This window comes from Pelophylax lessonae (assembly GCF_965119305.1).
Source record: "Pelophylax lessonae genome assembly, chromosome: 1".
Classification (NCBI taxonomy): Eukaryota; Metazoa; Chordata; class Amphibia; order Anura; family Ranidae; genus Pelophylax; species Pelophylax lessonae.
In genome coordinates, this window is record NC_138768.1 from 692,752,725 (window position 1) to 692,778,369 (window position 25,645).

The following is a 25,645-nucleotide window of genomic DNA, read 5'->3' on the forward strand; positions in this document are numbered from 1 at the left end:
CTTTGCACAAGCGTTGCACATGCCCTTGCAAATATTCAAGGAGAAGTACACTGAGGCAGCTGCTTAAGGGCCATACACACTATAAGATTTTCTGAAGACTTTTTCCTTCAAATTTACCTTTTCTATGTAGTGCAAGGGCCTGCCAGATTGCATACAAATTGAAAGTGTTTAGGTTTGACCTCATATTATCTGGTTTTGGTAAATCTAAAGGAAAAAGTCTTCAGAAAATCTTATGGTGTGTATGGCAGATTAGGGAGGGCCCACCAATCCTCAGTCATACTTCCTTTTCCAATGGGCCTTCTCTACTGTACTGAAACGAGTTGTTCGCCTGGCTCAGGCATTTATCCACTGCAGGTTCTTCACCTGCTAAACCCACCAGACCCGCTCAAAAGCCTGTGCATTAGAAGTTGCCCCTACCCCCTTTGAAAAAGGGAGTGTGGGGACATCTATTAATGAATGCTGCACATTCTACAAAGACATCCCAGCCTTTTATTTCACACTGTCCTTCAGAGAGGTACACAAGGAATCTATATTGTGTCCTCCCTGTGTTTTTGTTTTTTCTTTTTTTTTTTCTGTGCTACACATTCTTACTTGCTGCTTCAAAAGGCAGACTGTTTTCCCTACATGTCCTAGCAGCTAACACTCACAAGTGGCAATCATCTCCTTGCTTCCTAGGTAGGATTGCAATGGACCCTTATCCACTCAACAATGCACGTCCCATCATGCTCCTAAAACATCTATTCGAATTACTGCGGTAACCAGCTTCCTTGCTGGCCTCCTGTAGACTTGTCACTAAGGTAGGCCATAGCTCAGTGGCTCTCAACTCCGGTCCTCAGGACCCACTAACAGGCCAGGTTTGCAAGAAAACAAATACATCACATGTGATATAATTTTTCTGCTCAGTGATTGCAGTATTCTAGTCTGCATCTCCCCAAGGTAATACTTAAAATCTGGCCTGTTAGTGGGTCCTGAGGACTGGAGTTGAGAACCACTGTCATTGCTGATACAGTTTTCTTTCCTGCAACCACATGTGGAGTTTGCATCTATGTAAAAATCGTTAGAAGTGCTAGCTAAAGCTAAGGTGTGTTTTCTAGTTTTTTACCTTATTAAACCTATATATGTAATTGCTGTTTCACTGAAGCAGAAACTTTTATAAATGAACCATTTTCTGTGTTTTTCATAAAGGATTATCTTTATTTTAACGTATATAACATTACCTGATGGCTGCAATTGAAAGTGAGAAATCCCTTAATTTGTAAAAAGCATCTCCTTCAATAAACCTGGAATACAAATATTAATGTAATCTACATATAACAACATTACATAAAACATGCAGTTACTATCTAGACATGACATAACTTATGAATCAAATAGTTAGGATTCCACCAATTGGGTTAATAATTTATAATGACTGACGACCTTGATGGGACTCATTTATGTAACTCAATGATTCTACACCTGTGCAATATTTTTGTATGTGAATTTAATGTTTTTATGAGAATATTTCCTTAATTAAAAAAGTGAAGATCTACTATGTTATAGGGAAATGTTAATTGTGCCTAAAGAATGTATACTTTGTCTGGAATTCTTGCTGAAATGTAACAGTGCTCTTCTTGGTATGTGAGTTCGGGTCTAGACACCCCTGCACTAAAGGCCCATACACAATACGAAAATCAGAAGGAAAATTCTGTCATACTGGAATTTTTGTATGAAAGTAACCTCTTCACTTTGCACATGAGACTAGCATGCAACAAAAAAAAGGACGGCAGATCGTTCGATAATCTGATCGTGTGTACGAGGCTTTACAGCCACATAACGGTGTATTTGCAGTGTGAGATTAGAGCAGCCTCTGACTGCTAGTTTCATGAAATTCGATAGTATGACTGTTTGATTTTTCTTGCTGAAGGCTCTGACATAACCCTGTCCTTACAAAGATGGCCATCCCCACACAGGGACCGTGCAGAACAAGGTATGCTAAGGAAGCAATGGGGAAAACAACGGCTACAGAAAGATCCCTGGCAATACTGGTGACCAGTATTTTACTAGTATAATGTAACCTTCTTTGGAGGCACAGCTTGTAGAGTTGTCACTTTAAAACACCAGGTAGCCTCAAAAGACATTAAATATATTCTTATATATAAATAAATACCCGTTATCTGAAACGATTGCCTTTATTGAACCATGTTTATAAAAGTCAAGAGCATAGGAGTTGAGGTGCAATGATCTTCCACATGCATCCGTTTTCTCCAAATAAAAAATAGGGAAATACTTCTCAGGAATTTTAATGGTTGATAACATCATCTAATGCAATAGAAAGAAAGTTAAAGTTAAGTCTTTAATTAAAAAAAAAAAAAAAATAGTTTTGCTTCCATTTAAAATATGCAAACTTTGTCTAAAACATTCTTCATTAAAGAAAGAGAAGCAACATAGCAATAAATCATGTTTTGATTGCAATTTCTATTAGCAATTGGGAAAAAAAAGAAAACTGCAATTTAAGATTTGGTGGCATTTCTGTTCCGCTGTATGCGGAGACTGACCTACAGTAGCTCTTTTTGTTTCATCTCCCTCCGAGAGTTGCAATTTGTGTATTTTGCTCGATATTGGTTGGGTTTCTGTCATGGGGTTTTTTTTTCCAGCTATCCAAAAAAAGGGGGGTTCATCTATTTAAATTTGTAAAATAGCTGCTGCTAATATGCATATTAGGAATGATTTGTTATGCTGGTGCAAAGTACAGGAAAGGGAAAGCATAGCAACCCATCAACATTCTTGTGTTATTTTTTAAGTACAATGAACTACATTCTGACTGCCTAATATAGAATATTTTTTGTTCATCACATTTGTACTTTGTAGGACCTTAACAGAGAAGTATAGGGTGTGGGCTATTTATCAAAATATACTTACCTAGGTGGTTGCAGCAGCATCGCTCCCCCGGCGCCTCTGCACTGGGAACCGAGCAATCGAACACGGCCGATCGCTCGGTTCTCACAGCTTTCTGAGTAGAGAGCTGCTGACTGCTCTCTGCTCTACTCCCTTTTCACTCATTGGAGCACTGAGCTGTGGAGGGGTGGGAAGCGGCTGGCTCTGGCTCTCAGTGGCTCGCTGGCTGTTGGTCCTGGCGGATCCGGACTCCATTGTCATGATGACGCGGTGCCTGGACCGACTTCTGGGACATCAGCTGAGCGAAAACTTCAGTCTGCTTTCTGCTGAAAATGGGTCACAGAAGTACAAAATTAATTGCACTCCTGTGATCCATAGGATAAATATAGCCAAACGAGCTTTGGCTATACTTCTCTAATATGTTAATATATATTTGCAAGAAGCTTACTAGGACCTTCCAGCCATAATTTAAAGCAGACAAGCTCAAGGGCAAAAGGAAAAACCTTACTCGTTTCTTGTTGAATCAGGGAAGGTGACGAATGGAAGATGACCTTTAGGTCTCCTTTTGGACATTTTGAATATCTTGTGATGCCCTTTGGACTCTGTAATGCACCAGCTACCTTTTAGCATTTTGTTAATGATATATTTCAGGACTTTCTAGATTTGTTTATCGTCTACTTAGATGATATTCTTATTTTCTCTGCGTCACAAGAAATTCATCAGCTCATGTACGAAAGAGTATTAAGCAAGTTGAGAGAACATCACCTCTATGCAAAACCAGAGAAATGTGAATTTGAGAAACTCACCATCCAGTTCTTGGAACTTATCTCTGTAGATGGAATTGCCATGGAACCCCCAGAATATGTCCACAATCCTTGACTGGCCTGCTCCCACTGCTAAGAAAGCTGTGCAGCAGTTTGTGGGGTTCACCAGTTTCTACAGGAAGTTCATCAAGGACTTTTCTGGTATCAATTCCCCTATCACACAGCTGACAAAACTACACACAACTTTCACCTGTACTCTGGAAGAGCAAGCTGCGTTCGAGAGACTGAAGAGTGTTTTTACATCTGCGCCCATCTCAAAACCTCCTGATCCTGCATTGCCATATGTTTTAGAAGTTGACGCTTCAGAGAATGCTGTAAAATATTTATTGTTCATCACATTTATACTTTGTAGGACCTTAAAAGAGAAGTATAGGGTGTGGGCTTTTTTCAAAATCTACTTATCCAAGTGGATGCAGCATCGGTCCAATTCTGCATCTGTCCCCCTGTGCCTCTGCGCTGAGAACCGAGTGATCGAACACCGCCGTTCGCTCTGTTCTCACAGGTCCCCGAGCAGAGAGCTAATGACTCAGTCAGCAGCTCCCTCTTCACTCATTGGAGCGCTGAGCTGTGGAGGGGCGGGGAGCAGCCAGCTTAGACTCTCAGCGGCTCACTGAGAGGCTGAACTGACTGGCGGATCCAGACTCCATTGTCATGATCACACTGTGCCTGGACCGACTTCTGTGACTTCAGCAGAGCGGACTTCAGTCCAAAAGTGCAAAACGAATTGCGATCGTAAGATCCAAACAAGCTTTGGCTATACTTCTCCTTTTAATATGTTAATATATATTTGGAAGAAGCTTACTAGCCAAAATTTAAAGCCGACAAGCTAAAGGGCAAAAGGAAGAACCGCACTATAGATGGCTCAAACACAAGTGTTGAGTTCACCTCACATTAAAGAATTTACTTTTACAGCACCTTAATGTTAGTTAATATATAAAATCTTTATCACTTGCAGAGTAAAATAAGCAGACCATTTTAGCTATCTCAGAAAGAACCGTGCCTTAAAAATAAAAATATAAATATATATTCTATTGATGGATACAGGAACATAGTAATCTTTGCCAATGTCCAGACCTTTTGAAAATGGCAGAATAATTGTCCAAACAAAACTCCAGGTTCAGGCTAGCAGGTGTATAACCCTGCCTTCAGCCATCATGTTGTTTTGCGAGTGTCCTGGACAAAAGAAAAAGAGAGAGAGCGCTCTAAGTGCAGACAGTCTTTACATACCGTGCATATTCCACATACCTAACATTCCCTGGTGACCGGGCCGCGCTCCAGCTTCCACCGCACATCGCAGCCGCTGTCTTAGACGCTGACCGCTGACTGCTGGAGGAGGTAGCCGGCTTCCTTTTCTCCTCTGATCAGCGATCAAGCTTCTGAACTGCTGCACACGAGTGGATGGCACCTCCCAGAGGAATTCCTGATGTCCATGACTTGACACAGCTCGATGACTTTGGTTTCTAGTGAGTTTTTATAACCTATGCCTTGTTATTAATAAAGACTGTCTGCACTTAGAGCGCTCTCTCTCTCTTTTTCATTTGTTCAGTTTAGAATTCCTCTTGTCTGTGGAGAGCAGCTCGGTGCCTGGGACATTTTCCATCAGGACTTTGTCATCCATCAATTTATGGTATTTTTTTCATCTCCGTTTTTGTTTTGTTTTTTCAGTTTCTATTCCCCATGTTCTCTTCCCTTCCCCTCCCCCACCCGTTCTAACCCATTTACCCTTCATGTGCTGGAGGTTTTGTTAGCGCTCCTACATTGTTGTTTTTTTCTGCGAGTGTCCTGGAGGTTGGACCTTTTTTTTTTTTTTTCTTCAATCTTTTTATTTCACTGCAAGTATTTTTCTTTGGTAACTAATCTACACCCTAGCTCAGGGGTCTTCAAACTATGGCCCTCCAGCTGTTCAGGAACTACAATTCCTATCATGCTTAGTCATGTCTGGGCATGTCAGAGTTTTACAATGCCTCATGGGATGTGTAGTTCCCCAACAGCTGGAGGGCCGAAGTTTGAGGATCCCTGCCCTAGCTAGTCTCTACGCTGCAGCTATCTGGATCAGCATTGGCATATTTACTCCTCCCACCACTCTTTTTTCCTTTCTTAAGCCCCTTACACATGGGCTGAATGCTGGCTGACATCAGCCGGTTCAATACGAACTGGCAAACTTTTGGCCCCTGTTTATGACAGCCAAACAGCCAGCTTCTATCAGACAAGCATGCTGGAAAACCTCAGCCAATGGCTGAGAGTAAAAATAGAAAAAGTGAATCAGCGCTTTAAATATATAGCTAGCAAAAGAAGTGCAAAATATACATACACTTAATAGTCATAAATAGAAATAATGCTGCGCTCAAAAGATAATAAGGTTCAAAAAACAGTAAAGTGCACAAAATGTATATAGTATTCCAATTAAGGGATGTAAAATAAACTCATAACAGCTGAAAAATAGTGCAGTAATAAACCACAATGGTCACATGTGCAGATGTATCCTCCACCGTATGGGTAAATTTCAAACTCACCAGAGCCCAATGCTGTCTAAGTTATAGGACAGCAATGAGGTATGTATCCATGATCTTGTGAAACCTGGAGATCCAATGATATCAAATACCGAGATTTTCCTCCAACAGTGTAGATTGCTCAACATGCCATGTGAGGGAGTTTGAATAAAAAGAAAACGCTCATGGTGTAGTATGAAAATTAATTTTCTTGGTGCAGTTGTAGAAAAGTTTTATTAAATTCATTTTTGTACTACACCATGAGCATTTTCTTTTTATTCAAACTCCCTCACATGGCATGTTGAGCAATCTACTCTGTTGGAGGAAAATCTTGGTATTTGATATTGTATCTATATCTGCACATGTGACCATTCCCCGAAATGCATTGACTACCTGTTACGTGTGAACTACTACTTCAATAAACTTCTCAAATACATCCTCGAGTGTGATGAACTTTTGTACCGAGCGCACCTTCACACCCATCATAAAAGTTTCAGTGGAGTGTCATTTCCATCGCTGTTAGTGAGGTAGTAGCCTGAGACCTTAACTGGGACCACCTACACCAGTGATGGCAAACCTATGGCACGCATGCCACAGATGGCACGCAGACCCCCCTCTTTGGGCACACCAGCTATACTGGGAAGCTGCTGCCGCTGATGCCTGGGCTCTATAATCCTCCCTTCCCCCGCACGGTGGTGGCACTGTGACAAGGGAAGAAGCGAGCATGGGCTGTCAGTGTAATTCCCTCGCTCGCCCCCCTTTTTCTGCCAAGCAGCGCTGGACAGGGACAGAGTGGCGCTTGCAGAGATCGTCACCTGCTCTGATTCCTCCTGCCTCCCCATTGGCTACAGCCAAGCACCAATGAGGAGGTTGACAAGTGCACTATGGGACATGTAGTCCTGGAAGATTATGGGGCCATTTTAATGTCCAGCCCAGCTACCCCGCACGGTGAAGCTGCCGGAGTGAGATGTGCAGTGGCGCTGTGACAAGGGGAGAAGCGAGCGTCGACTGTCAGTGTATTTCCCCGCTCACCCCGCTTCTTCTGTCAAGTAGCGCTGTACAGGGACAGAGCGTCACTTGCAGAGATCACCGCCCGCTCTGATTCCTCCTGCCTTCCCATTGGCTGCAACCAAGTACCCATGAGGAGGTTGACAAGTGCACCATGGGACACCTAGTCCCAGAAGACTAAGGGTCCATTTTAAGGTCCAGCCCAACATCAACACCTGGAGAGAGAGAGAAGGAGATAGGAGTCATAGCTGCAAGGGAGAAAGACTGGAGCAGCACACTGTGAGCCAGGGGACAGAGAGGCTGCGAGGATACTGCCCCTGCAGTGCCTGTTGCGGGTCTTGCCACAGGCAACCAAGAGTAACTGGACATCTGTTCAGAGGAAGTGTTGCTATGTCGCTGGGATTGGTGAGAGGTCTTTGTGGCCATTATCTGTGGCTGTTACTAATTGCAGTATTGGCACTTTGAAAAAAATAAGTTGGTTTTGTGTCGCAGTTTGGGCACTCGGGCTCAAAAAGGTTTTTACCATCACTGACCTACTGTATTCCTTCTTCAAAGGAAACCAATTCCTTAGTGCATTCACCAATATTAAGCCTAAAGCACGGTCGCATACCACACACCAGATCTCTCAGAAGAGAGAAGAGGTTCACCACCTGAGGATGCTAGCAAAAAACTGAGGCTAGCTGGAGTGGTAGGGGTTTATAGGTGAATGTCTTTTCAGCCTTTTTTATTGCCAGTGTCCAGTCACCTGAATGTAGCTGGTTATAACCCAGTCATAACGATTTGAAGAAGCCTGTGTTCTGTGCTTTACTGTATGATCAGGAAATAGGATTTTGTACTTTATGCCAAGTATTTTTCTTGACATATCCAGCTCTTTTTTTTTTGCGGTTGGTATTATAAATGACATGCTCATAAAACTGAGGCATGGTGGTTGGAGACAGGGTTATGCAGGAGCTGGCCTAATGTTTTTTTACCCAAATATTTATATCAATTTTATTTTTCTTGAGGAATTTCGATTGTGGCATTTGTGTTTAGCTGGTCTATGTGCTAGCAACTAAATCTCTGTAAGTAGGCAGGGCACTTTGTAATGAGTCCTAACTCTCTTCAGTCAGCTTATTTTTATATTTTTAACTTGGTCAACACAACAAGGGACAATTATTTGTTACAGCATGTTTATGCAGCGTGTAAAGGTCGCTTTTCTTACTATTAGGCAACCTGTCAGTTTCAGCTCAGCTTGAAGCTCTCTTGAACTTGGTGAAACTGTACATGTGCACACTTTCATTTAAAACTGAAGTCTAAAGGTCCTTTCACGTAGAGCGGTGTCTACTCCAATCAGAAGGGGATCTATGAGCAGATCACCTACAGAATCAGAGCTGAACAAGAAGTGAGATTTTTGACATCTGTTTCAGTTCAGTTTGTGCTTGGCAGATGTGAGCGGACCCATGACAGTAATATGAGCAGCCACGTGTAAATGGACTCTGTTTTCTGTTTACATTCGGCTACTTCAGATCCATCGTGGTTTTTTTTTTAAAGGTATTTTATTGGTATTTGCAAAAAAAAACACAAACAGTAATTCCAAACCAATGACAACGAATAACAGGTACATCAAATAATGATCCATCGTGTTTAGTTCCGCAACGTCCTTTTGTTTTTTTGGGGTTTTTTTGGACCTGAATGGACTCTGAGGTAGTCAGATTTAAACAGATCCATTTACATCCAGCTGTCCATATTGCCGCATAGAGTTTCCGATCAGGTCCACCAGAAAAACAGAAAGGCAGATGTCATCAGAAAGCCTGTGTGAAAGGGCTCTTACATAATACCTAATAGTAAAACCTTGGTTTGAGAGTAACTTGGTTTGAGAGCGCTTTGCAAGACAAGCAAATTTTTTAAATAAATTTTGACTTGATATACAAGCGATGTCTTGATATACAAGTAGAGTCATGTATAAAAAAGAAGAGAGAAGCCTCTAAAGTGTAGCAATATGGTTACATTTAATGATGGTTCAATATTTAGCAACTCACATGGTTGATGATTAAAACAGGCACATCTAAGTATGCCGGCATCCGGGGTAAAGCTGTCCACATGAACCATCCTCTGCACAGCCATCTTCATCATCCCTTCCCCGCTAGACTCCACGAGTGATTCAAAGCCTCACTTTCAGATCACTCTACTGCAGGCTATTCTTCCCGGTCACGATTGCAGACTGACAGTGGTGAGAGCCGGTGGTTCAGAAGATGGTCAGCTTTACCCCGAATGCCTGCATACTTGTGAGTTGCTAAATGTTGAACCTTCATTAAATGTAACCATATTGCTATACTTAGAGGCGCCTCTCATCTCTCTTATATTCTGTAGCTCTGCTAGATTTTGCTTCTAATCCCCTTGGGAAGGCTACATATTGTGGATGGACATTTTATGGTTACACAACCTATCACATTGCTATAATCTTTGTATATAGACTATAAACTGAAGGACTTGTGGAACGAATCATCTGAGTTTCCATTATTTATTATGGGAAAATTTGCTTTGATATAAGAGTGCTTTGGATTACAAGCATGTTTCCAGAACGAATTATGCTCACAATCCAAGGTTTTACTGTACTTTGAATGAACAATGTATCCCCAAGTTTTGTACTTACGCTATTTAAATTTTTCATGGTCATCAAGTCATGGTCAGTGTTCCCCGAAAGACAGGCAAATGGTGATATTCCACTTCTTCCTCTAGAGCATGACATTAGATGATCCACCAGCCCTGAATTCATGCACTCTTTGCCTGAAAGATCTAAAAATGACCCAAATGTTACAATAATGCAATAAAATACAATAAATAGTTACTGTCAAGTTACCAGATGCATACTGATGTAGGTAAACTTGGTCAACGCATCTAAGCTTAAAGCGGAATTCCGGCCTTAAAATCGATAAAATAGATTTTGGGCCATCCGCTTGCTGAGGGCAACCTGAAAAAGAAATGGATACTGGCGATTTTTTTTTTTTGGTCACTTACCTTATTATAGAAGAAAATATACTCACCTTCCTTCCACTTCCTCCCTCTGTGGCCGCGGCCCACGCCGTCACTTCCAGTTTGCGATGATTCCTGGGAGCTGAACGTCATCGCTCCCAGGAATCAATGCGCATGCACTGGCCCCGCTCGTCACTTCTGATGCAGGCGTGGCATTCACTGATAAACAGCTTCTGGGCATGCCCAGAAGATGTGTAGGGATGCCTCGCCTGCGCCGGAAGTGACGAGTGGGGCCGGTGCAGTGCATTGTGGGACTCCGACATCACGGAAGAGGACACAAAGACAGACACTGCGGCTTTAGCTGCCAACACCTGAGATGGCAGCGCTGGAGAAGAAATTTTCAAGGTAAGTATTTCTTCTTACAGGTAAGTGCGACAGTTCAGAGACTATCCATTATGGAATGTACTAGCCCTGACTGTTCCGGGGGTATTTTTAGCTCAAATTGACCCCCGAGGCCGGAACTCCGCTTTTAACCACTTGCCGACCGCCGCACGACTATCTACGTCGGCGGTCAGCCCCTCACAGGCAAACTAACGTAGGGCTACGTTGCTTGCTTGTGAGGGTCTAGGGAGCGAGCGCGCGCCCCCGGGGGCGCGCTCCCGCTCCCGCGTGGTCACGGACCCCCCCGCGCGTGTGACCAGCGGACCCGATGTCCGCCGGTCACTCGGCGATCGGCGGGGGAGAGGGAGAATGTCAGGCAGCTTGTGTAAACAAACTGCCTGTCATTGTCCTCGCTGCAAAGACACTGATAAAACGGATCTGGTATGTAGATCCGTTGATCAGTGTCCTTACAGCTAGAGCCACAGCCAATCACAGTAGAAACCACGCCCCTAGGGACACACACAGCCCCTCCCTTCCAAATAAAGTTAACCCCTTCACTACCAGTGTATTTTTACAGTAACAGTGCATATGTATAGCACTGATTACTGTAGAAATGTCACTGGTAACCCCAAAAGTGTCAAAAATGTCAGTCAAGGGTCCGATCTGTCCGCCGCAATGTCGCAGTACCGCAAAAAAAATCGCAGATCGCCGCCATTACGCGTTAAAAAAAAAAACAACAAAAATGACAAAAATCTTTCCCTTTGTTAGTAAACGCGATAACTTTTGCGCAAACCAATCAAAATACGCTTTTTGCGATTTTTTTTACCAAACATAGGTAGCATAAAACAAATTGGCCGAAAATTTTTAAAAATTTTGATTTTTACATTTTTTTTGGGGGGAATTTCATATAAAAAAATGTGAAAAATATTGCTATTTTTGCAAAATTGACGCTCTTTTTTTGTTTATAGCGCGTGATCAAAAAATCGCACAGGTGATCAAATACCACCAAAAGAAAGCTCTGTTTGTGGGAAAAAAAGGACGTCAAATTCGTTTAGGTACAGCGTCGCACGACCGCGCAATTGTGCGTTAAATTCACGCAGTGCCGAATCGCAAAATACCCCCTGGTCGGAATGGGGGTAAAATCTTCCGGGGCTTAAGTGGTTAAAGTAATATTAAACCCTTATTTAGGCAATTTTGACAGCTCACTGAATCATAAAAAATTTTTGATCCATTTATAGGCATGAAGGTTGAACACAAGTTGATCGATCAAACCAGCCTGTTGGAAAATTATACTGCTATAGCTGGCGGTACTGATCAATGTATGGTGATAGTGGCGAAGTCTCCCTATTGTCAGAATACACTAACCCTGGGTGTGGGGGGGGGGGTCCTACATTGAGTGTGTGAATAGGGTGACTTAGTCATTTTCTTTCATTCAACTTTCCGGTTGAATGAATGAAAACGAAAAATAGACTCCTGAATGGTCAGCCTAAGACTGCTAGTGAAAAATGGAGGATTGCTGGGGGTGCAGGGGTTATGTGAGTTGTTTAGTGCTAACCTCATCTGAAGAAGGTGTACTTACTTTTTCAAATAATTTTGTGAGGGATGTTTGTTGGGCCCCTCTGCTTGAAAAACCACTCCTCCAATTTTGTCTTGGTGGGGGAAGGAAAACCAGACAGGTGGGTTGACTTCTGGTGGTGTGCAAGTGTAAAAGTTGCTACCACCCACGTTGGCTTAACAACATAACAAAAAGCCAATTTTGTAGGCTAAAACACAATTGCACCAAAATTACAGATTATAAAGAACAAGGTGAAATCCTGAAGAAAAAAGTTTTTGGACAAGGGTTATCCATTGGATCTTATTTATCAAGCATATTCCCATTATATTGTGTCACCCAATTCTGCACATAAACCTACCTGGGAGGATAAAGCTGACCTTAGATTTACTACGCAGTTCCACAATCATCATCGTCAGATGAAACAAGTAGTACGTAAACATTTGCCCTTACTACTTTAGGACCCGCACCACAAATTAGTTACCCAGCAAACCCAGGTTCACTTACAGGAAAGCACCAAACATCAAAGCTAAAATTGCACCCAGTAAGTTGAAGACCAAAAAATTTCAGTCGCCTTCCTTGCAATTCTTTTCTGGCATGTATCAATGCCGGAAACCATTGTCTAACTTGCCAGTTTGTCACACATGGTCAAAAGGAATTTACCATTAGAGGAACCACATATGGGATCGATGAATTCTATACTTGTTCATCTGATTTTGTAGTCTATTGTCTCGTATGCCCATGTGGCTTACATTATGTGGGGAGGACTATACGTGCACTGTGAGCACGCTTTGGCTAACATATACAATATATTGAGGAGGGCAAAGATATACATAGTGTCCCTAGACATTTCCTATAACATCATGCAAAATCCACCAAAGGTCTGCGTGTGGGTCATTGAGTCTATCCAGAGGGGTCTTCCTACGGCAGAGAGATTCAAGCGACTCTGCCAGAGGAAGACCTACTGGATCTATGCCCTGGATGCACTTTCGCCAGGAGGACTCAATGAGGACCTTAAGATTAGTACTTTTCTGTAATATTGTTTTTCCATGTTGTGATCCCTCCCCTTTTCTTTTTGTTTTCTTTTTTTATAATATATATTTCTTAAAATAATTTTAAATATTTTAAAATATTTTATTTGACTCCTGTATGGCTATCTAGGTAATGGTCTCTTTTAAATTTGTACCTTTATGTGTATAGAATTTATATACCAATCGTGGAGTTATGGATATGGAGTTATAAATTCTCCTGTTTGTTTTTACTGAGTTTTCAAGCTGATTTATAATCTTCTTATGTGCACATATATCTTTTTATTATGCTATGTTGTTAGCTGTGACCTGGGGCTCTTCCTGTTTCCGTGTTTCTCCTCCCCCTGGCTGCTCCGGTCTTTTATCAGCTGTCACTTCCGGTTTTTAGTTTTTAAATTCTTGTGTCATTTCCTTTTCCCCTATTGGTGTGATGAAGGAGCACAACTGCGCATGCTCCGAAACGCGTTACCGCCCCCTTACGTCACCACGCTCGGTGCAGTCCACGAGCGGGGCATGCGTTCCATCGCAACCTCGCATTGACTCACCGCTCCTGATTGGGCTCCCCCATTGGCGTCATCTCCCTGCTGCTGGACAGTCAAAAGATGGGACGAGCCTTGGTATCAGCAAGAGACCCCGAGTCGTGAGGACGCATGTCATCCCCAGTGTAAGTCTGCTCATTGTTCGTGTAATAAAGTGTTATCTGCTACACTCAGAGGTGCCTTTTCTTCTTACTTTTTCAAATAACTGTATGGTTTATTCTCTTCTGGCTGCCTTATCTTGTGCAATACTAATAAAGATCCTCTCAAACATCACAAGATGGCTGTTAGGAAATTCCTGTGAGACGTCTTGTGGAAATGCGCGCACGATGTATGTTGGCGCCAGATGGACTATTTTAAGGATGTCTCTGTCTTTGCTCTAATGCTGACTGGACTTCAGCTGTTCCCTGTGTTCTTTTCAGTGTGTTTCCTGAGTTGCTGACTCCAGTTACTCCTGACCTGACCTTCCGATCCTGCTTGTCCTGTTGTTATTCCTGACCCGGCTTGTTCGTGACCTTGGCTCTGCTCCTGATTCGGTACCTCGCTGCCCACCTGTTATGACCCTGGCTATCCTATGACTACACTCCTGTCTTCAATCCTGGCTTCCCTACTTGTTCGAGTGTCTGCCTGGCTGTTTGAGATCACAGTTCTGTGACTTGCTGTGCGTTCCTGCTGCAAGGCTGCTGAAAGCCCAGACCTGCCACTCGCTCTGTTCCTGCAGTGCAAGTGAGGTGCTTCTTTAACCTCAGCTGAACTACGGTGTACAGCTACTGCTCCTGATCTGATGGTTCTCCTGCCTCCTCAGAATCGCATCTCCCGATACAAGTCCCCGGGTCTACACCTACAGGCACTCGTGTTCTGCCTGTCTCTCGGCACCTTCTTTTTCACTCTCAGTGAGTCTTGGGTTAGATAAACAAGAGGAGCCGACCTCGTCATTTCAGACTCCCTTCAGGTACTTGACAATGGCATTGTACCAGTATATGACGAACTATCAGCTAAGCTCAAACATGAATACCATAACAGTATGCAAAGTTTTCCAAAGCATTCTTTGAAATGTTGACAAAATCTCACAGTATAGATATAAAGAGATTCTTCTTTGGGGTCTTCGGTGGTGTGGAATCGTGGAGAAGTTTCCAAGGTGCCAATGGATTCAACAGCATTTAAAGACTACCTCTGCTTACCTACCGTGAATCTCATGCAATAGGAATTTCTAAACACTACAATACAAATCACTGCATGCATTTCTAAATGATAAATGATTATACATTATCACTTACTGATCTTTGAGAGAGGAAGCTGATATTCCTTCTCTGTATCTGCCAGTTTAGAAGCGGTCAGAATACACTGACCATATATTAATGCAACTTTCCTGTTGTGTTCTTCCACGACAGCAGCAAAATCATCTGGCAGTTTCTCAAGAAAGACCTGCACAAACAAAATCCATGCTGAAGCAACTGTTTTTAAACCTGACTATTAAAGAGATTATACAGTAAGATTAGGAATCACTGTTTTATTTTCCTTGAGTTCTATGCTAAAAGAAGAATTAACACTCTACAGCGGGGTAAAAACACTCAAAAGACTATTAAAATACTCAGGGGAGTTTTATGAAAGCAGTGGGCCTGTGAGCATGACTATAAATTGGGCAGTAAATGATAAAATGTAGTTGCACGTGCCAAGGCAAAGATGGGTGCATTTCCAATTGCGCTTATTTCTGGGTATGGCTTAAAGAGATGTGGTTAAACAGAGTTAGAGTTGACTCAAATAATATAGAATGAGACAGGGTTAAAAAGGGAACTACAGCATAGTATCTGTGGAGATATATTGGAGGGGCCAGGGCTCAACATAAAAAGTTAAGACACTTGTTTAGGGGTTAGTAGTTGGTGACTTACTAACTGTTGACCCCTGAACTCTGCATCACTTACTGCTGATCCATGAACTCTGCAACACTTACTACTGACCCCTGAAGTCTGCAACACATACTCCTGACCCCTAAACTCTGCATAATTACTGCTGACCCCTGAACTCTGCAACACATACTCCTGACCCCTGAATTCTGCCTCACTAACTCCTTACCCCTGAACTTTGCAACACGTACTCCTGACCCTTGAACTCTGCAACACATACTCCTGACCCCAGAACTCTGCGTCACTTACCACTGACCTCTGTGTCACTTTTTGCTGGCTCCTGAATTATGTGTCATTTACTCCTAACCCCTGAACTTTGCATCATCTACTGACCACTGCATCACTACTGATCTCTGTGTCACTACTACAATTTCAGGGGTAAATCTAAAAAGTAAGTGATGTGGAGTTCTGAGGTCAGTAGTGACACAGAGTAGAGTGTGGAAGTAGGTGACCCTGTGTCTCTGCATACAAGCAGCCCTCCTCTGTGCTACTTACCTGTGTTCTCCTTCTTCCTGGACTCTTTTCAGTACTCAGGGCAGAGGCGTAACTAGAACCTTCAGGGCCCTGATGCAAGAAACCATGAAGGGCCCCCCAGACCCCTGGCCGGGGGCCCTTACCTTCAAGCCCAGGGCTCTTCCCACTAATCCTGGGGCTCTTTACTCTCGTTGCATGGCCTTTTATTACGGTCCCGCAGCAGGATTCTTTCACAAGTTCTGCAGTGGGCCCCCTTCCTGCAATCTTGGGGCCTCCCCACAGTTGTGCAATGCCAGGGTCCGGTTGCAAGTGTGACCTTTGTGATCCTGGAAGTTCACCCACTGGTTTGCTACCGGGCCCCCTGGAGCATGGGGCCCGGTAGCGATTGCAACCCCTGCAACCCCTGTAGTTACGCCCCTGACTCAGGGTACTGCAGCTCTAGCTCTTTTCCCCCTTCTCCTATTCCTTGGTCCAGTAGGTGGAGCTAAATTACAGCTAATCATAGCCCTGTCTACTGGACTAAAGACTAGGAGAAGTGGGAGAAGAGCTGGAGCTGCAGTACCCTGAGAACTGTGAGGAGTTCAGTGCTGCAGTACCCTGAGTACAGGGAGAAGGAGAACGCAGGTAAACTAATCCTCTCTATGTGTCTTCACTGCAGCTACAGGAGAAAAAGAGTTTGGTTTACAAGGGAGGGGGCAGGTTCTGAATGCAGAGATGGGGAAAAGAGGGGATGGGGCTACGATTAGCTGTGATTTTCAGTCTATCATAGCCCGCCCCCCTACTCTCCACACCCGCCTTTAGCACCTGCCCCTTCCCCGCATAAACAAACAATGTTTCTCCTGCAGCCACCTGTGACAACTACAGCTGCAGTGTAGTCATTTGTTCCCCACATTTGTTGTGCAATATGTGAGAGCACAGTGGGCCCCATATTACTTGGGGCCCATGTGCACCGCACACATGGATGATACGCCACCGGTAATACTACTGTATTAGACATTTTTATGCTAGGATATAGTGTGGATGCACAATAGCACAAAAGCATACTGGGAACACAAAGCAATACAGTTTCATTAATATAAATATATTTTACATTCAGGTGAGCATTCATTGCACAAAAGCATATAAAGTGTTTTTGTTTCAGTTTATAAAGTGCTTCTAAACCCCAAAAAATTGGAAGGTTAGCGCACCACTTTCTTTTCACAATATATTAGCTTTTTGTTTTTGGGTTTATAAAGTGTTTCTAAACCCAAAAACTAAAAGCTAATATATTGGGAAAAGAAAGTGGTGCGCTAACCTTCCAATTTTGCGGCAGCACTAGCGTTAAAAATGGTGAAAATAGAAAATAGTGTAGTGCGCCCAACAAGAATAGGAAATGCAAATAAATTCACATCTAAATAATCCAAATTATTGGTGATTCCCACACAATATGAAAAACCTTTAAATGAAGGTGTAATGAAAAAATTGCGTACAAATAAACATATAAACAGGCATGTTATCCATAACATATAGGATGAGTAAAGTCCTCAGATCATTCACACTGATCCCAAAACAGCCAAAGAATGAACTTCAATGAATCAGGAGATCTTCAACCCAGTCATTAATGAATCAATATATCCTTATATGTGAAGTAGAGGGAGTAGCCCCTTACCAGATAATGTTGCAATGTGAGCCTTAATCGTGAACAAGCACTTCCCACACGTGAATAAAGTAAAAGATCACCCAAGTGTTAGTGAAAACTTCTTACCAGAAGTATGGAGAGGGTAGACCTGTACCAATGTTGATATATGGATGCGCCCGGTGAAAGGTGTCCAATGGCGGCTCCAATACGTGGACTTAGGGATTCCTCCACTACACCTTATCCAACTCGCAAATGTGGCTGGTAAAAATATTCTCTAATGTAGCTCCCCCATGGTGGAAAAAAATATAAGCACTGTGCTCCGGTCCCAGCTGACGCCTGATAAGGAGAAACGCATCTGGAGAAGCAGCCACACCGTCACACCACGGGGTCCACACTGCAGGCGTCTACGTTTTTGCATCTTAGAACCATTGTTTGTGCTTAGTTCCTCCTCTGCCATGTAAGTGTGTTTTTATTTTTAATAAAGTTTTTTAAAGGATAATGCACTATTGGCACCTTATATTTTTTTCCACCATGGGGGAGCTACACTAGAGAATATTATTACCAGCCACATTTGCGAGTTGGATAAGGTGTAGTGGAGGAATCCCTAAATCCACGTATTGGAGCCGCCATTGGACACCTTTCACCGGGCGCATCCATATATCAACATTGGTTCATGTCTACCCTCTTCATACTTCTGGTAAGAAGTTTGCACTAACACTTGGGTGATCTTTCACTTTATTCACGTGTGGAAAGTGCTTGTTCACAATTAAGGCTCACATTGCAACGTTATCTGGTAAGGGGCTACTCTCTCTCCTTCACATATAAGGATATATTGATTCATTAATGACTGGATTGAAGATCTCCTGATTCATTGAAGTTCATTCTTTGGCTGTTTTGGGATCAGTGTGAATGATCTGAGGACTTTACTCATCCTATATGTGTTATGGATAACATGCCTGTTTATATGTTTATTTGTACACAATTTTTTCATTACACCTTTATTTAAAGGTTTTTCATATTGTGTGGGAAATACCAACAATTTGGATTATTTAGATGTGAACTTATTTGCATTTCTTATTCTTGTTAAGCACACTACACTATTTTCTAAAAAGCGAATATATTTCAGGTTATAAGTCCATAGACGTGGTGGCTGCATTAATTTTCTTTTTTCTTTCTTTTATTTTCATGTGATTTTGGTGACAAGATTCACTGTGCTTTCTCTATGGAAGAGCAGCGTTGTCACACAAGGCTGCTCTCTTGATTTTGACTACACACCCCTCTCCTTCTTATCTCTTTAACATAGAGGGAAGGTGTTTTGCAATTCAAACAGAAGTTCGATGCTAGGCAAGCAAAAACTTTCATTGGTCTTCATTTGAGGTTTGAACTAGTACACAATTCTGATGATCAGGCATTACAGCACTATCTTTAAGTGGTCCTTAACCTAAAAAAAAAAAAAAGAAAAAAATGGAGATCCTGTTTTCTTATAGCAGATTAACAGCACAGTGCTTGTGCTGTTTAACCCTCCCCTCTGGAAACTGAAAAAAAACCTGGCTGACCTTGCCACTTCCTATGTCCCGCTCTGTGTGCTGACCACAATAATCATGGCTAATAAGCCCTGACTACCATGGTTTCCCTGCGTGCCTCTGTCATCCGCTGTGTTTTCTCTCTGGTCTCCCCCATCCTCTCCCCCCTCCTCTCCCTGCCTGTCCGCTCGGGAGTCTGTGTCTCTGTCTCTGCCCCTCCCTGCTGATGTTAATTAAAAAGTAAAATGTCTCTGACAGCCCCTCTATTTTAAGCTCCCATCCTGCACTTTATAAGTGTTTGCAAGAAACAAAGCCTCTAAACACCTTTTTGTGAAGTAGCTTCAGGCCGGTCACATGACTCCCGGCCGCTCTGATACTACAATCCAGGGCTACAGCGGGAGGGGCCGAGCGGCCAGCTCGACGGTCACGTGACTCCTGCCTGACATCAGAGGGAGAGCTTGGCTCCTCCTTTAGTAGACCTTGATAGTAGTAGCAGAGCACCCAGGAGTCACATGACTGGCCTGAAGATACTTCACACAAAGGTATCTAGAGGCTTTTTTTCTTACAATCACTTATACAGTGCAGGATGGGAGCTTGAAAAAGAGGGGCTGGCATCAAGGCATCATTTAGAGTTACAAACCCTTTAACAACCAAATAACTTTGTTTATAAGAGATTTATTGTTAGGGTTACCGTTAGGATTTAGGTTAGCATTGGGACTAGTGCTAGAAGTATGGTTAACATTAGGATTATCCATATGATTAAGGTTGCTCTAAGGATTATCATTGTTTGGTTCAAACACAGCTTCAGAATATTTTACAGAGGCATCCATAGCAATTAGGGATCCGTTTAAAGTGTATGGCACCTTTAAAAAAAAAAAAAAACACCTAAAATCACATTGATTTTGACTTTCCCTTTGCCTCCAATAGATTTTAGCTAAATTATCCAATTGTCTGCAAAATTGCAGTGAAATTAATATTACAAATATTGTTTTTAAAATTTTCCATGCACACTGTTTTGAGGGGGGGGGGGGGTAAAAACCAGGTATCTTTTAAAGTGGTTCTGAAGCGTTGGCGAATTTTGCCTTAAAGCATTCCCTGAATTCCCACTAACTCTCCCCTCATCCTCTAAACACTTACCTGAGACTGTCAGCGATCCAGCCTTGAGTCTGTAGTGTTACTCGGGTAGCAGCAGGAGCCAATGGCAATCAAGTGTCAGAGGGCGAAACGGGGAGCAGGGCTGAACCGCATTGTGTGTGTCTGTGTGTGTGTCTATAGACGCACACAGTGCGACTCTGGAGGGAGCCTGCAGGTGTACTCTCATAGCAAGCGGCTTGTTATGGGGGCACACCAAAAAGAGGAGCCTGGAGCTCTGGAGGGGAACACGAGAAGACAAGGTTCAGAGCCACTCTGTGCAAAAAACCATTGCACAGAGGAGGGTCAGTATGAAATGTTTATTATTTTTTTTTTTTTTTTAAATGTTAGCATTTACAATCAATTTAAAAGAATGTCAGCCAAATGTCGCTAATGTAAGTTCAAAGCAGTGTGTGATATCACAGGCCTGGTAACAGAATTCATATGAACTGTTTCATATGTGCCGATAAGATCAACATCTACCTTAGATTGGAAAAAAGGACCCATATATTTCATCTTCTGTGAAAGAATGTATTCTCTTCCAAACATGTGTGCCAACACCAGCATTAAAGTTTCCATAACAGAATCAGGAAATGTGCCAGGATCTACAGAGAAAACCGTTAACATATATTCAAGTGATCATGAAAATTACACTTACAAATATACAGTATCATAGTAAAGTGTATTCACTTAAAGTAAAAGTTGACATTTATTGAAAAATCCCCCCAGTCCCTTTCCCTAGCCTCCTCAATATAATCAGCCAGGGGCAACTTGGGGTGGTACACAAACTTTGTTTCTAACTTAGTAACATGTTGTCAAGTATATTAAATGGTTCTTGACTACCAACCTGCCTACAAGTGCAATATAGCAAGGTTCTTAGTGTTAAAATCCCTGTGTGTTTAGTGCAGTTTTATTGGTGAGCTATGAACTGTATGTACAGCTTATCAACTTTGGATCCATATGTTCAGAATTTAACACTAACTGATCAGAGTGACAGCTCAGCCTTTGTACCTCCAATCTTTGGTGTGCCTCATGTAACTATAATATCTGATCTTGTTGATACAAGTCCGAACCTAGCAAGTCCACTGAGGTAAGAGGAAGGAGCACATTATAGCTTTATACGCAGTGGGGCTTTTTAAAATGCTTTTCTCTTAGCAACAGAAAAGCAGCTTAAAAATGCACATATGCTGCGATTTTACAAATGCATTTAGGCATGTCAAGTGCTTGGGCATTTATTTATTTTTTTGGCCAGAATATTAATTTATTTTGGTCACTGGAATAAAAAAAAAAAAAAAAAGATGCTCAAGCGCATTTAGGCATGCCAAAACACTCCTCTTTTGAACACCCAAGTGATGTTTTTTTTTTGTTTCTGAATGCCTCTGCCCCTAAATTCCTGTAAAAGCCTATGTGTGCATGGACACATAGGCTAACATAGTGGGGAGTTTAGTGGCATAAAAAAAAAGAAATCTGTCAAACGCCTGTTTTACAGACATTTTGCAGCTCAAATGTGTATGAGACCTTAAGACAGTGACTACAGAACAAATCCAAAAAAATAGCAACTACAGGTTTAACAACACCACATATCTCACGTTTATTACCACCCCTCTGAAATTGTTCATGCAATTATAGATCTTCAGTTCAAACAATTGTACCGTATATACTCGAGTATAAGCTAACTTTTTCAGTACGTTTTTTTATGCTGAAAAAGCCCCCCTCGGCTTATACTCGAGTGAGGGTCCCTTTTATCTGTTCTCCGATGTATGGCGTATGTGCTGCCGCCTCTCGGGAAAGCCCGTACACATTCAGCTATTCCCGGGCAGATGGTGCATGTGCAGTGACGTGTTGGCGCTGGGCGGTGCCATTTTTAAATGTAAGGTGCCCCACCGAAAGGTAAGTGAGACTCCTCTGCAGCCCCTGCATCTCCTCAGGAGATGCAGTGCTGCGGGCATGGTTCAGGAGATTCCCCTGTACCATGCCCGCAGCACTGCATCTCCTGTACTATGCCCACAGCCCTGCATCTCCTGTACCATGTGTGTACCATCTCCTGTAATATGCCCGCAGCCCTGCATCTCCTGTACTATGCCCGCAGCCCTGCATCTCCTGTACCATTCCCACAGCCCTGCATCTCCTGTACCATGTCCACAGCCCCTGCACCATACCTGCAGCCCCTGTTTTGGGTCTCATGGTGGTTCAGTTGAGTCCAGTAGCTGCTGCATTTCCCACCCTAGACTTATACTCGAGTCAATACGTTTTCCCAGTTTTTTGGTGGTAAAATTAGGTGCCTCGGCTTATACTTGAGTATATATGGTACATTCTCACTATTCTGGGATTCCAGTGGCTAAACATTATTTACTGCTTTGCTGAATTCTTTCAAGCTCCAAAAATGTTGTACACATCCTTGCTATAGAGTATAGAGGATAAAAGCCATATTGGCACTTGTGCTAACAGGAGATGAATGTGGCTATTATTCCTTATAGCCTGGCAAATGTTTAACATTTTGGAAGACACCAGGAACAGGTTAAACACTATTTAGACCCAGACAGGTCATAACATTTAGAACGAAAGGAAGAAAAGGAGCACCACCTCCTAAGTGTAGATGTTTAATAAAACTGGGTTAATAAGAGTAGATTGCACTTACATCGTGAAAGGGTTAAAAACAAAACATGACATCCTCCCGTCTTGACTGCAGAGCTCGGCAGAGTAGCAGCTGGGGATAGCGGGACAGCATTGTGGCTTATGCGTTTCGGAGCATTAGGGACAAAGGGGGACAGTCCCTATTGCTCCAAACATACGCCACATCCACCACGTCATTCTGCTGAGTTCTCATCGCAACTCTGCACAGGTCGTGGTCTCAAGCTGGCAGTGTGTCCCATGCAGGTTCCCTAAGGATGCTCTCAATCTCTGTTGCCTCCAGCAGTGATTGGTCACCTTCCTGTGTGTCTGGTGAATCTTTTAGGATCAGTAATAGGCTCCCAGAAGCTGTCCCGCTATCCCCAGCCGCTACCCTTCCAAGCTCTACAGTCAAGATGGGAGGATATCCTATATCTTTTTAACCCTTTCACAATGTGAGTGCAATCTACTCTTTTTAATCCAGTTTTATTAAATGTCTAAACCTAGGTGGTGGCGCTCCTTTCTTCCTTTTGTCTTACAGATCCAGAGTGCCTATCCGCAACTCACCAGAGAAGCTGCAGCCTCCCCAGTGACTCCTATTGGTTGTTAATACCATGGACCCTATCGTTCCCTTACAGACTTTTCCTGAGACTTTCTTACCCATATTTGTTCTCTCACCCTAGGCTCCCTTTGCGCCGTATATACTTACTCCAACTGTGTTAGGTCATAACATTTACATGGTTTGTTTATGTGCATCTGACGTTTGTAACTGCATTTACAAAATTGATGAGAAAAGTAAACAGGAATGGGGTGAAAGGTTTTGTTTAAAACTTTTTGTACCTTTTTGAACAGTGCACTGAATAAATCTAAGAGCAATTTCATGTATATAGCCTAAAACTTGATATACACTGCATGGATAGAGACTTTATGAAAAGCATAGGGTTGAAAATGATGTAGACTGTCAGCTATATAACATACATTTAGTGCTTGGTTTACACAACTCGTGAAAGAGTCCCTTTTTTAGGAAACTGACAAACAAAAAATTTGATGGTTCATGATAGTGTAAATGAGTAACTAGTCCTGTTAATTCCAAAGGGTCACACTCTTTATCCAGGTATCCCTGTGATAAAAATAAAGGCTATTATTAACATGATTCAAAAGACATTAGCAGATACATGTGTACTTAAGCAAAATGTTCATAAAAAATGTGATCTGTTCCAACATACATACATACCTCATGGACCAGGAATTGCAAAGAAAACACAAAATACATCTTTAATATTTGAGTCTCAACGGGATGCTTGAATGACATGAGTGAGTGCATCAAAACAGATAAAACCTAAAAATATGAACACAGTTATTTAAAGATTACCACACATGAGAAAGTAAAAAAGCATTACATGTGAAAAACAAGGCAAAGAAAAAGATCCTAATCTTTTTTCAAATTGAAACACATGCCATAAATTGCACACTGTGGATCCAGTGATCTCTGGCTGCAATTAGGCAGCATGAGAAAAAAATGCTGTTGAAGTTGGTGGAAGGGTATGGGCCGTTAACTAGCACAAACAATAAAGCACATATGGTTTTGTTATTCATAGGGTTTTAAAATCTTAGGAAGCAAGTCTCTTTTTATTATTAATATTATTTTTATTATACAGAATTTATATAGTACCAACAGTTTGCACAGCTATTTACAAAATAAAGGCAGAAACTACACTTACAATACAATTCAATATAGAAGGAATTAGGAGTTCATCAACTTACAATCTAAAATAACAATCATTATTACCTTGGTATGCTCCAAATGGGCAGCCCACCACTATACATAGTGTATAAAAGTACAGTATCTTTTTCTAAAAATTATATTAGCCACTTCAAGACTGGGCACTTTGACCCCCTTCCTGCCCAAGCTGTCACCTTTTGAATGACAATGATTCAGCCATGCAACACTGTTTTTGAGAAACATAGAGCTTTCTTCTGGTGGTATTTATCCTCCTTAGTGGTATTCCCGAGTGTGGCTCGGGGTGGAATTTTAGTGCCATTAGCGGTAACCCCGAGCCACACTTGGGGTACAGCCGGGGAGCATCGCTGGATCCTGGTAGAGGTTATTTACCTTGTCAATTGACATTAGTTTGCCCCCCAGTGCCCTTTCCTGCAGTTTTACTGTACTTATATATATATATATATATATAATATATGTATATGTGTATATATATATATATACAGTGCATTGCGAAAGTATTCGGCCCCCTTGAACTTTTCGACCTTTTGCCACATTTCTGGCTTCAAACATAAAGATATAAAACTGTAAATTTTTTTGAAGAATCAACAACAAGTGGGACACAATCATGAAGTGGAACGAAAGTTATCGGATATTTCAAACTTTGTTAACAAATAAAAAACTGAAGAATTGGGCGTGCAAAATTATTCAGCCCCTTTACTTTCAGTGCAGCAAACTCTCTCCAGAAGTTCAGTGAGGATCTCTGAATGATCCAATGTTGACTTAAATGACTAATGATGATAAACAGAATCCATCTGTGTGTAATCAAGTCTCCGTATAAATGCACCTGCACTGTGATAGTCTCAGAGGTCCATTTAAAGCACAGAGAGCATAATGAAGAACAAGGAATACACCAGGCAGGTCCGAGATACTGTTGTGGAGAAGTTTAAAGCCGGATTTGGATTTGGATACAAAAAGATTTCCCAAGCTTTAAACATCCCAAGGAGCACTGTGCAAG

At 42.2% G+C, this 25,645-nt stretch overlaps 1 protein-coding gene across 1 annotated transcript in view; it reads right to left on the reverse strand.

Moving 5' to 3' along the window:
- The window catches only part of DDX60 (DExD/H-box helicase 60), a 189,553-nt gene that overhangs the window by 5,734 nt on the left and 158,174 nt on the right, over positions 1 to 25,645 (reverse strand). The window contains exons 30-36 of the mRNA XM_082244137.1: positions 24,142 to 24,246; positions 23,886 to 24,027; positions 20,781 to 20,902; positions 14,925 to 15,072; positions 9,831 to 9,973; positions 2,150 to 2,301; positions 1,218 to 1,280 (exon numbers count right to left, since the gene is read on the reverse strand). Of these exons, the coding sequence (XP_082100263.1) occupies positions 1,218 to 1,280; positions 2,150 to 2,301; positions 9,831 to 9,973; positions 14,925 to 15,072; positions 20,781 to 20,902; positions 23,886 to 24,027; positions 24,142 to 24,246 (875 nt within the window). The remainder of the gene's footprint in view (positions 1 to 1,217; positions 1,281 to 2,149; positions 2,302 to 9,830; positions 9,974 to 14,924; positions 15,073 to 20,780; positions 20,903 to 23,885; positions 24,028 to 24,141; positions 24,247 to 25,645) is intronic.